The sequence below is a fragment of the Nannizzia gypsea genome, genomic scaffold (assembly GCF_000150975.2).
Source record: "Nannizzia gypsea CBS 118893 supercont1.2 genomic scaffold, whole genome shotgun sequence".
NCBI lineage: Eukaryota > Fungi > Ascomycota > Eurotiomycetes > Onygenales > Arthrodermataceae > Nannizzia > Nannizzia gypsea.
Genome location: NW_003345200.1, coordinates 2,005,452 through 2,017,007, shown reverse-complemented (window position 1 = coordinate 2,017,007; position 11,556 = coordinate 2,005,452). Strand labels below are relative to the sequence as shown.

General features: G+C 46.5%; 5 protein-coding genes across 5 annotated transcripts; 3 read left to right on the top strand and 2 right to left on the bottom strand.

Moving 5' to 3' along the window:
* Positions 1 to 186: 186 nt before the first annotated feature.
* Positions 187 to 2,043, bottom strand: MGYG_02774 (aidB protein; the record flags this gene model as incomplete). The annotated part of the gene is made up of 1 exon (XM_003175196.1): positions 187 to 2,043. One exon carries the CDS (start codon positions 2,041 to 2,043, stop codon positions 187 to 189), a length of 1,857 nt encoding a protein of 618 aa, XP_003175244.1.
* Positions 2,044 to 2,907: 864 nt separating this feature from the next.
* Positions 2,908 to 4,809, top strand: MGYG_02773 (hypothetical protein; the record flags this gene model as incomplete). The annotated part of the gene is made up of 1 exon (XM_003175195.1): positions 2,908 to 4,809. The coding sequence occupies one exon, from the start codon at positions 2,908 to 2,910 to the stop codon at positions 4,807 to 4,809; it is 1,902 nt and encodes a 633-aa protein (XP_003175243.1).
* Positions 4,810 to 5,539: 730 nt separating this feature from the next.
* MGYG_02772 (RNA polymerase II subunit A domain phosphatase SSU72) lies at positions 5,540 to 6,406 on the top strand (the record flags this gene model as incomplete). Its single annotated transcript, XM_003175194.1, has 1 exon — positions 5,540 to 6,406. The coding sequence occupies one exon, from the start codon at positions 5,540 to 5,542 to the stop codon at positions 6,404 to 6,406; it is 867 nt and encodes a 288-aa protein (XP_003175242.1).
* Positions 6,407 to 6,868: 462 nt separating this feature from the next.
* Positions 6,869 to 9,967, bottom strand: MGYG_02771 (chromatin-remodeling complex ATPase chain isw-1; the record flags this gene model as incomplete). Its single annotated transcript, XM_003175193.1, has 4 exons — positions 6,869 to 8,767; positions 8,884 to 8,966; positions 8,999 to 9,730; positions 9,844 to 9,967. The coding sequence occupies 4 exons, from the start codon at positions 9,965 to 9,967 to the stop codon at positions 6,869 to 6,871; spliced, it is 2,838 nt and encodes a 945-aa protein (XP_003175241.1).
* A 479-nt stretch (positions 9,968 to 10,446) lies between these two features.
* On the top strand, positions 10,447 to 11,420 carry MGYG_02770 (exosome complex exonuclease RRP41; the record flags this gene model as incomplete). Its single annotated transcript, XM_003175192.1, has 3 exons — positions 10,447 to 10,745; positions 10,809 to 10,994; positions 11,069 to 11,420. The coding sequence occupies 3 exons, from the start codon at positions 10,447 to 10,449 to the stop codon at positions 11,418 to 11,420; spliced, it is 837 nt and encodes a 278-aa protein (XP_003175240.1).
* Between the last annotated feature and the right edge of the window lie 136 nt (positions 11,421 to 11,556).

The following is an 11,556-nucleotide window of genomic DNA, read 5'->3' as shown; positions in this document are numbered from 1 at the left end:
AAATAAACATATATTACAAACTAGACTATATTTTTTTTGTTGGGGGAGACGGATATACTTGATATGCATCACCATGATACTCTAGGTAAACAATCTGAACTTGATTTATCTCGTTAGAAGGTTAATGTTAATTATAAGCCTTGTTTGACTCTTGTAGATATACCTGGACAAATATATGGAAGGGGTTTATAACCGAGCATTTCCTTTCCTTGAGCTATCCCCATATACAATCCGACTGTCCCAGCTAGCTTCATCCGTCCATGATGTTGAAGAAACGGCATCTTTGAGGATCCAGCGTCTAGCAATCTCTCTAGCTACCCCATCACCATCCCTCGACGCATCCAAAATGAGTAGACAACCACATACAAGCCGCTCTAAAACTTTCAGACACTTCCTGCCATACCAATTGAGTTCTTCTCTGCCTTTTGATCGAACATCAGATAAGAAATCAACCCATAGCTGCCGGAGAACGGCCTCCTCTTTGTCAAATGAGTGTGACCTGGCTACTTTTAGAGCATAGGACACCCATTTATCCAGGGCGTCCAAGCAGTCAGGGCCTTGTCTGCCTTTCACAACTCGCATTAGATCATCAGCCATGACCTCCGTAGTCCCTTCCCAGATGCTGAGGACACAAGTATCACGGAAAATCCTAGCAATGTTGAGGATAGGGTCTTCGTTTTCGAGGTAGCCGATCCCACCAAGATTCTCCATACTTGCTCGCACCCCCTTAATAGCACGGAGAGCGGTTCTTGCTTTTGCCATAGGTGTGAGAAGGCGGATCAATTGAAGGGTGTGATTTTTATCCTGTGGTATTATATTGACTTGTGCCGCCATACAGGAAGAGATAGTGCCGCCTTCAGAGATCCCAAGGAGTGCAAGAATGAAAAATGTCAGATGCATGCTTGCTGCATATTTGACGTGGTCTCTTGCCAGCGTTCTGATGTATGAAGGTGTATCTTGAAGAAGCCTACCACTTGTCACCCTTACTTTAGAATAGGCTCGACAAATTGCTAATGACCTCCCCCAGTAGCCGACTGATGCAATGCAGTTTCCGGCCCTGGTGATATTGAGAATGGTTGATATTTCTTTCACCCCTTGGCCTTCTTTGCCGACAAGGTAGCCTCTCATTCCCTTTATCTCCAATTCCGCAGTAGGAAGGGCCTTTGTGCCGAATTTTTTTTTCAACCTCTGGATGCGGACGCCGTTTAGTTCGCTTGCCTTGGGATCTTTCCCTTGAACCTGCCTTCTTAACGGTGCATAGAAGGCACTAATAGAATTCTCCCCCGTTTTGGCCAGCATGATGGACATATTTGCATCCGTGGCTGAAGAAAACCATTTAAACCCGTCAAGTCGCCAAGGACCCAATGGCATACCAACGGAATCGACTCCGGCATCCTCTTCCATCTCTTGAGGAGTGAGTTTACGAGCAACAGTTTCTGTCCCGCGCACATCACTTCCCCCTTTGCGCTCCGTCATCCACTGTCCACTCGTCCAAGCGATAGTTGGATCACGGCTGGTAAGCCTTTTTAACGCCTCGGCAAATATCTGACCGTTTTCGCCATCAAGGTGCCTGCTAAGCAGCCTTGCGGCACCGTCCGTCATGCTACCTGGACATGTCACCATTGCCGAACTTGGAGTCCAAAGGTGAGACTTGATACCCTTGGACACTCGGGTATTCCACTTTGTATCATTAACAGCCCATCCAGGCTCAGGGGCAAGTCCCACTAGACCTTCTCTAATATTGATGTCTTGTAGTGCACGCCATCCTTCGCTAGTCACCAGTGAATCCTGTTTATTCTCAATACCGAAGGTAGACAGTGGTTTCAGGTATGGCTGATTACGCTCAGCTTCAGCAGCATAGTCGAGAACTGGTTTAGATATCACCAGCCTAGAAAATCGAGTAAAGTCCTCTTCTAGACTCGATGGCAGAGGTGATGGCAGATGCAAAGATATGATCCGGCGAAGCACTCCATCTTCTTCAATCTGGGGTTGAATTAACGGCTGGGCTTGGAAAAACCCTTCTGTGGAGCTTGATGCCTTCATAACTTCAATAGCGGACAATTTGTTTTAAGCATGGATGCTATTCAGTTGTTAACGATAGTAGTTGGCACCCTATAGAGCTTTGTTGACCGGCTTTGACCTTACTCTGGGGAATGAAAACTACCCTGGATACATATAAGCTGGGGTAGACGTACCTAGGCATTAACTAGCTTAGCCGGGGAAAGCTTGTGAATGCCATGACAGCTGCACCTCGATCCGGTCACTGGTTACATCGCGCATACACCATTGTTGTAGACCCGAGGATGTGCGTCTGTAGAGATAAACAGCCAGACCAGCAGACACGGATTGCAGCCATAATGTTTGCACATTCCGGTATGCAAGACAGCACTTAACCTGCTGTTATAGAGTATATGTACTCCATACCGTGCAATCAGGAGCGAAGAAACTGTCCTTGGGTCCTTTCCCCTGAGAATTATGATCCCCGTATTAAGCAGGCGGAACAAGCCCCTTTTCCCACTTCACCAACCAGTCAGGCTCTCCAACGTCTCTGCGCCTTATGGCCACGATTCTTATATATAAATCTAACATTTTATATATAACATTTTCCATACGTCTCCTTTTTCTTTTCTGGAGGCGGTCAAATATTTAACTTACAGTGGCCCAGCAAAGCGAGGTCACATGCTCCTCCTCCCATTGGCCCAAGAACCTTCAAAATTCCTTTTTTGTGGTAAGTTGAATGTTTCCTCTTATGCAGGCTTGTTTTGCGGCCATGAGCTCGTTGCTCCCTCGCGGTTGATCGCGAGGTTGCGTCTCTTTTGCTATAAGTCTATATACCTTGTTGAAGGACAGTTGGCTGTCAAGTATATATCTCTATCCCTCTTCCTGCTTTTTTGGTAGCTCCTAAACATGGCTCAATCACCCTCCTCGGCCGCTGGTTCTGCGGATTTCCCAGCGTCACCGCCTCCACAGGTCAACGGAGTCGCGCACGCGCCTTCTGTAGCCTCTTCTATAGCTCAATCCGTGACCGCGAATGGCCATGAATCAGGAAACCAAAGCGAAGGCGCTGAATCGACCGCCAGAAGCTCCGAATTGAGCAATGATGGGGTTGCTTTGCGCTACTCTAGCCATGAGGATGGCCACGAGGATGGCCATGAATATGGCAATGAAACAGCCATTAGGGACGCGTATAACGCGATGTCGACGGAAACACCAAAGGAATTTGCGAACATAGAGACGGACGGGAAGCAGATGCCCGGTATCCCTGAAATATTGGAGATGTTGGCTACCATGGAACGAAAATTTCAACAAATGGAAGCCAGGATGGACCAGCTAGCCCCACCGCCAGTTGATGAATCGCCATCCCATCCGCAGATTCCTCGATACGTCCACGTCCCAGAGATAATTGATCGTAGCATCAATGCCGAAGTGCCTGTCGAGGATACAATCACGGCTTTCCGCTCTCGAGCGAGTCTAGTGGCCCGTGCCAAGGTCCTGCATATGGCGAAGAAATTCCCTGAATGGAAAGATCGCGTCTTTGAACAGGCGAAAGCAGCTACCTGTCTGCCGATACTGGAGGAAGGGCAGGAAACTTGCCCAGTAGGCTCATCAGTTCATCCTAAACTGTGGGAGGTTCAAAATGAATGGCTATATGATTTTATGTACGAGTCCATTGGTCCACAGTTCAAAGAGGAGATTTTCGAACCACCAAATCGATCGGCCTACATTCTCTGGAGACAGATAGAATCGTATTGTAGCTTAGTGAATGAAGATGACCGCAGATATCTCATTCAGAAGCTCATGACCATCAATGCCAAGAACGACTTTGACTACATTTCAACGTTCTACAGGTACTACGCTAAGATAAGGAAGCTGGATTTTATCATACCGGATTGGATGGCTCAGGACCTGCTTTATCTGCGAGTCTCCGAGAGGGCAAGGGAGATGATCCAATCTGAGATCGATGCTGCCCGCAATGCAAAAGATGGCCCATTAACGCTGTCGGTCGATAAAATGGTCGCACGGGTTCTGAAGCCGGCTGTATCACGAGCAAACGAGGAGGAGCCCCAACCCGAACCAGCTCCATCCGTAGCTTCTTCTGTCGCCAATGGCCCTTATTCTGCTGGCTCAAAACCAGATAGCCTCAATGCTTCGGGCTCCCAAGCCGACCTTGTCGATAAGAAAAGCAAGGTCGTTTGCGGATATTGTTCAATGCCCCATCATTCAGAGGATGGGTGCTTCTACAAGTACCCCGAGAGGACCAGCCCTGCATGGCAAAAAGCGCACAAGAGCGGCATTGAATTCTTTAGGAAGAAAGCTGAAGGGCGCGAGCAGCCTGACCAGGAAGAGCAGCGGCCGGCCACACAGGCCGTGAAAAAGATCCAAATCGCGCAAAAGCCTCAGCCTGAACCCCAGCCCGAATCAAAAGTGAAGCCAGCAGCCAAACCTGAGTCAGTCGCAGGGCAGAAGGCGGAGCCTAAACCCGAACCCAGGCAAGAGGCAGCAAACACTCAACCACAGGTCAAGAGCCCAGAAATTTACAGCGAGAAACTCTCATGCAACTATTGTGGTCAAAAGGGTCATTCAGCTAATGGCTGTCCCTTCCAATTTCCCGACTTAGAAACAGCCGATTGGCGTCAGAAAAATAAACACCTTATCGAGTTCCACGCCAGGAAAGATAAACTGCGCAAGAGAAAACTCGAACGTCTTAAAGCAAAGCAAGCCATAGAAGGGAGTAAACCGGAATCATCTTCTGTTTCCAATGCTACCCGTCCTGCGTCTCCTGAAAACCTGTTGATTTTGGATCTGTGAGCCAGTTATATGCATATTTGATATGGAGTACCTCTCTAATTATTTAGGTTATTGTTTCTGTTTCAAGAGCACAAGTGCACAACATGGGGCATCTTTCAGTTTAGCGATGAGGTAGCATCTGGATTACACCGTTGGAATATATATACATAAACATGAAATATACCGTCAAGATGTAGTCCTCTCGAAATAGCGAAATTCGGGAGTTATCGTAGTGTAAGTAGTAGAAATATGAAGATATATAAAAAACGTTAAAATAGAAAATCTTCTTGATTATATAAACTGATTATCTCATATATATCACGTGATTATCACCACTTAAGACTGGTGTATAAAAACCTCGCTAAGGTGAATTCCAATCCAACTTCAAGTCAACAACGCGACACTTGCCAGCTTTGAACCAGAGAGAAGCTGTGTGGAAGGTGGCTATATGATGACAATAGACCCTAAAGTCGACGAAATTTGCTAAGGTATGCTTTTACACTATCAATTCCCTAATTACACCGCTCTCTGTTTATATTATGATGAATCCTTTTTATTGGAGCTGTCCTATTTCCCTTGAGGATAACCTAACATACGCAACTTTTTCTCTGATTATCACTTCAATCTATACTCCATGTGACTGTTTACTACCTCCCGAACGGACATTCGAGTGTTAGCTAACTTCCTTGGCAATAAGACAGCTTTTCTAGTATAAGAAATACTCAGTGTTGAATTCTCATTTTCGCTCAACATGGACGCAGGAGCTCACCAGTCTATGACTATAAATCCTCCTCCGCCTCCGCCACCCCCTCCACCACCGGCGGAGCAGGTTGATACATCGTCAGCAACAAATGAAGGCACCGTAGTAAACAGTTCTACCCCTCCTCATCCTGCATCAACTTCTTTCAAACTCAAATTCTGCACGGTTTGTGCCGCAAATCAGAACCGATCCATGGAAGCCCATAATCGTCTATCTGCTCCTCCATCATCATACTCTGTCATCTCATTTGGCACGGGCTCCCTAGTTCGTCTGCCGGGGCCTTCTATCACACAACCAAACGTTTATAATTTTAATACCGTATCTTACTCGCAAATATATGATGAATTACAAGCGAAAGATCCAAGATTATACCGCAATAACGGAGTTCTTCCCATGCTAGAACGGAATAAGGGCGTAAAATGGGGTCCCGAGCGATTTCAAGATTGGAGCCCAGGAATGCCTCGTTTAGAGCACGTATCGAGAGGGGATAAGGGTAGTCTTGGAACTGAAGGCGGCGTCGTTGATGTCATCATAACATGCGAAGAGCGATGCTGGGACGCTGTGGTGGAGGATCTCATGAATCGTGGCTCCCCTCTGAACAGGCCTGTTCACGTTTTCAACGTCGATATCAGGGATAACCACGAAGAAGCGTTAGTCGGGAGTAAAGGAATACTGGATTTGGCTAACAGACTCAATGAAGTGGCTGATGAGGAGAGGCGATTGAAAGGGCCAAACGGATGGGATCAAGGCACTGGCGATGCCAGGAGAGGGTTTGACGAGCGAGTCCCCGAAATACTTGGGAAATGGCAGGAGAAATGGCCTAACCTGCCGGCCTTGTGGACACTCTCGTGGTTCTGAGTTATTGGTTCCTGTTCCGGAGTTTTTACGGTGGACGGCAGCAACAATAGGGTTTCAGTTTTATATGCCCGTGGGAGCATGGAGTCATGGATGGGATAGTATTGGAATTGCGTTTTCTAGGCAATAATAACGAGCCTCTGCGTGTTGTTTAAATCTTTGGAGTACATCTTCGACTCCTTGTTTTTTTCCACGTCCAGCAGCCTCAGGCAGGCCTAGCATACATTGCATTGATAAATATGCTGTTAGGACAGCAACGTTTAGTTCACAACAAACGTTAAAGGCTAAGCTGCCTTAATATTAATATTTAAAACGTGGGTGGCATTATCTACCTGACCAACTGTATTCTGACCAGCAGCATAGTTGTGTCGAAGGTATTGATAATGCTGACATTTAGTAGACATGGCTGATTCGTAGCCGATGTGGTTCATATCAATCATCAGCCGGTTCTATACAGGTAACATCTTAAGAACCCTTGAGGTTTCGACCACCGAGCAGCTTCTCTCTGCGTTCTTTATACCAATTCTCTAGCCAGGTTCTCCGTTGTGCTGGAGTCAAACCTTCGACTGTAAGCGCAAATTCCGTCACGTCGCGGAAACCATACCGAGCTGCCATGCTGCAGAACTGGCGCTTCATAACCTCTGGAGGAGGATGGTACTTAAACGTAGCGGACTGTCCATTCTTTCCACGGACAAGAATGCTAGAAGGTTTTCCTTCCCTTGATTCCGGTCTAAAGACTTGTTCTTCACCAATTTCCTCACCATCGTTAACTAACTCGGCTCGACGACTGAGCTGGGCTTCAACTTTGGAAGAGCCAACGACCTCCGTATTCTCATGTGTATATTCAACACCCGCGCCTGCGAGAATAGCTTGTATAGGATCATGTTTTAGAGTTGGAGCAAGCTTCTTGCTTTCTTCTCCAATTCCTTCGCCACGAACCAAAGCCGCGAGCTGGCTCATTGCAAGATCATCATTTTCATCCGGTGTGGAAGAATGGGGCTTGTCATCCTCCCTATCGTCATTGCTGTGACTTTTTCCTCCCTCCATCTCGAAATCTATTACTTGCACGCCAGCTTTGCTCTCTGCTATGTTTGTTTTATTAACGATGTCTCTCAAAACAACGTTATTGTTCTGGTATTCAAAGAGATTCGCTAAGCCAAATATCTCTCCCTTTTGATCTTTCTTTTCTTGAACACCCCTGAAGTATCGTCTTTCAGTACTGGCATTGTAGCCGATGTTTGCCTGCTGCTGCTTATATATTTGACGAGCATATACTATCTCTTCAATGGTGCCCGCAGAAACAAGCCTAAAGACTTCCACGTCCCTAAGCTGGCCAATTCGGTACGCACGGTCCTGTGCCTGAAGATCATAAGCAGGGTTCCAGTTTGGATCAACAACAACGACTTTATTCGCAGACGTGATGTTTAAGCCTACGCCACCTGCCTTAGTAGATATGAGGAAAACGAATTGCCGGGGATCCGAGTTGAATGCGTTGACGACGTTTGACCTGTCTTCATAGCTCATCGAGCCATCCAAGTAGCTCACGTTATAGCTTGTGTGATTGAAGAGCATTTGCAGCATTTTAAGTAGCCTGACATTGTGGGAGAAGACTAGGACCTTATCTCCGTTCGCATGCCACCATTTAAGAAGCTTTTTCAAGACTTTCCACTTTCCACAGAATTCAGGATTAGAGTAGTTGATGATTGAGCCCCGGGTGCGATATAGCTCCCTCCACTGATCAGGAACAGCGACTTGTAGCATTTCCAAATCTTTTGCTTGTTTATCTTTAGGGTCCATTGGCTGTGGTATTAGAATGGCAAGATGGTTGCTGATCTTTTGGAGATTTGAAATAGCAGGAAAGACATAGCTCTGCCATTTCCCTCCTTGCGGTAAAAACATCCGACAGCACCATCCAGCTTTTTTCCCAGACCCGCAGCTGCAGTAGTCGGACGAGTTCTTGATATAATCAATTATATCACTGTTCAGGAAATTTTCATATGCGTCAGATTGTGTCTCGGTAAGAGGACAAAAGACAACCCTATCACTTTTTTTTGGCAGTTGGTCTGCAATAAGAGACTTCATGCGTCTTAAGAAGAAGGCAGGAAGAAGGTTTTTCACCAACTTTCGTGCAGTCTTCCTCGCCCTGCTCAGTTGATAAATTGTAGCATCATGAGACTGTCCAACTTTTAACGGTTCGCAAATTGTGGATTTCCAGGTAGAGATAGGTCCAAATTGCCCGGGGTTCGTCCAGTTCAGTAAGGTCCATAGCTCTTCGTACTTATTCTGAATGGCAGTTCCGGTTAGTCCAATCCGGCACAAAGCATTCAATTCATTCATAGCTTTCGCGGTTTCTGATTTCCGGTCCTTTATTATGTGACATTCATCCGCGATCACACAATCCCATTCTACCATGTTGATAGCGCTTCGATTCAGGCGGTACGTGGTGTATGTAGTGATAAGAATCTCCCACTCTCCCGGACCGATGCAGATTTGAGAGCCGCATCCTTAGATTCCCCATGGTATACATCCCACATGCCACCAACCCCATCGATCAAGTTCATCCCTCCAATTTTGGATAAGTGTACCGGGGCATACAATTAACGTCCGAGGATTCCACGTAGTTTTCCCTTTTTCGTCGCATCTTACGCATTCGTTTAGCATCCCTCTCATCGCCAGTTTTGCCATATGCAGCAGTGAGAAATGCGATGACTTGGACCGTCTTGCCTAGGCCCATGTCGTCACCAAGGATTCCACCTTTCTGATAAACAAATAACTCATGAAGAAAACTAACACCTTCCACTTGGTAATCCCGAAGCCACTGAGCAATTGGGGCAGGTATCAACCCCAAAGAATATGGTAGTTGGATATCCTCGTACTTGCGTGAGTGCTTCGCATGCGAAAATGAAGGCTTTTCTATCAGAGAGTTGAGCTGTTCATCATCGGAGAACCCCACATTGTCAAAATCGGGTGGCAGCTTTAATCCCGGCTCAAGAAGCTGTTCCCTTTTTTTATCAAAGGCGCCCCGACGTCTTTTCAAGTAGTCAGGTAGGGTCTCTTCCATCATCTCGTCATCGGAACTGAGGTCACCATATTCTCGCGGTAAGTGAGTTGGCTTGCGGCTTTCAGTCCCAGTATTGCGGCGGCCAACAATGGAGTCCCTTTGGATTTTTCTGCGCTTGCGCATTTGCGCAGCTGATCTTTTCCGCTGGACAGTCTTGCGGTTCTTAAACTCCTTGTACGCCGCCTCCCCGTTGTTAAACTCATCATCACTTTCCTCTTCACTGGCAGTCTTGGACAGATCAATGAGATCGTCCTCCTTAGCAGTAGCTACGGGAGACTCCAGTAAGGGCCTTTGTCTTTTTTGTGGTTTGTCAACTTAAACAGAGCCTTATCAGTCCAATGCAAATTGTATCATCTACTTGCAAGGCAATATCACGTACTAGAGAGTTGCACAGGGCTACGCCGCTTTGTAGACACTCTGGCGACGCTTGGGCACCCCAGATCATCATCATCACTATCTTCCGTAGTCGCGTCCGGATCCTGCAGTTCCCAGTGAGTCGGCATCCTCTATTTATGAATTCATTCGTCTCTATCAATTGGAGGCTTGATGCACCTCAAACGACGTGAAGTGACGCGGAACTGACTCGTGGTCACGTGCAACGTAGCCACTTAACCAACATCCTCGACCCATGGAAAACGTTATGATAACATGGAAGAATACGCCAGTTGTGGCCAAAAACGAAACAAGATATAGACAGGTATATTTATATAGTACTCCGTATGTTGAAAAATCTATATCAGTTTTTGTTTCTAACTCAACTTTGAGGCTGTTTCTCTTAGTTATATTCCCGAAAAGGTTTAGTTTATCTAATCTCTGGCTTGGCATGATTTTTACCAGAAAAGGCAAATTGCTGAGCTTCAAAAAATCATCAAAGCCCGTTCAATTTGAAATAATATCCGCATACCGTGAATTTTAGCAATTCCAGCTAATACCGTTGTCAGATATATGTTTGGCTGCCTCCCCGGGTGTCTGATATAATAATATGCCTCTCGACACATCAACAACGTACCGTCTCACACGGTTGCGACTGGACGGGCGACGATGGAACGAATTACGACTTCTTCAGGCTCAAATATCTACAAACCCAGCAAGCTCCGGTTCATCTTATCTGTCAATGGGCAATACTGCAGTCCTTTGCACAGTACATGGGCCTGCAGAAGGTAAACGCTCAGAAACAGCTGGAGCAGCCGGTGCTGTGATAAATGTTGTTGTCAATTTAGCTGGATTTGCGAATGTGGATAGGAAAAAGAAGAGTGCCACTGGCAGTGGTGGAGGAGATAGGTATGCAACTTCTGTATTTCCTACTTTTATATATCAATTGTAATTAATGTGTGAAAAAAATAGGCAAGCCACAACAGAGCTAGCTAACTTGCTTCGGGACGCCTTTCAACCGCATATCCATGCCCACCTTTACCCACGCAGTACAATATCGATTCACGTCTCGGTCCTTTCCTCTGACGGCTCGCTGTTCGCTGCGTGTCTGAATGCATGTACCCTTGCTCTGGTTGACGCCGGTATCCCTATGCCGGGGTTACTATGTGCCTGCACAGTGGGAATGAGGCGGCCGTGCATCTACTCCGGCGGTAACGGCCGAATCCGCACAGATGGGGCGGAATAAATGAGAGTCTTGATCCTCTACTTGACATCTCTGCCCCTGAAGAGGTAGAGTTACCATATATGACAGTTGCCAACACAAATCCTATGCCAGACATCAATGTTCCAAGGGATGATGAAGATGAGGAAGATGATGAATATGATGCAGAAAATGAGAATCAGATGCTATCAATTGTGCATATGGATTCTGGCGTGCATGTGTCGTATCTTGAGACCATGTTTGCAGTTGGGATCGACGGGTGCAAGCAGACAAGGGAAATATTAAACGGGGTACTAAAGGCAGCAGGGAAAAGAGTTCTGATGGGAGAGGCTGCATCCGGCCTAGAATATGACGATGAATGAAAGAACTTGGGTGCAGGCGATACTATTTAGTCAACCTCGAGACATATCCGGAGTCTTCCCGGTCACGTATAGCCGAGGGCTTAACGGGCATATGATGACCCTTTTTCATGCATTGCTGATGCTGTAGCGTCAATAA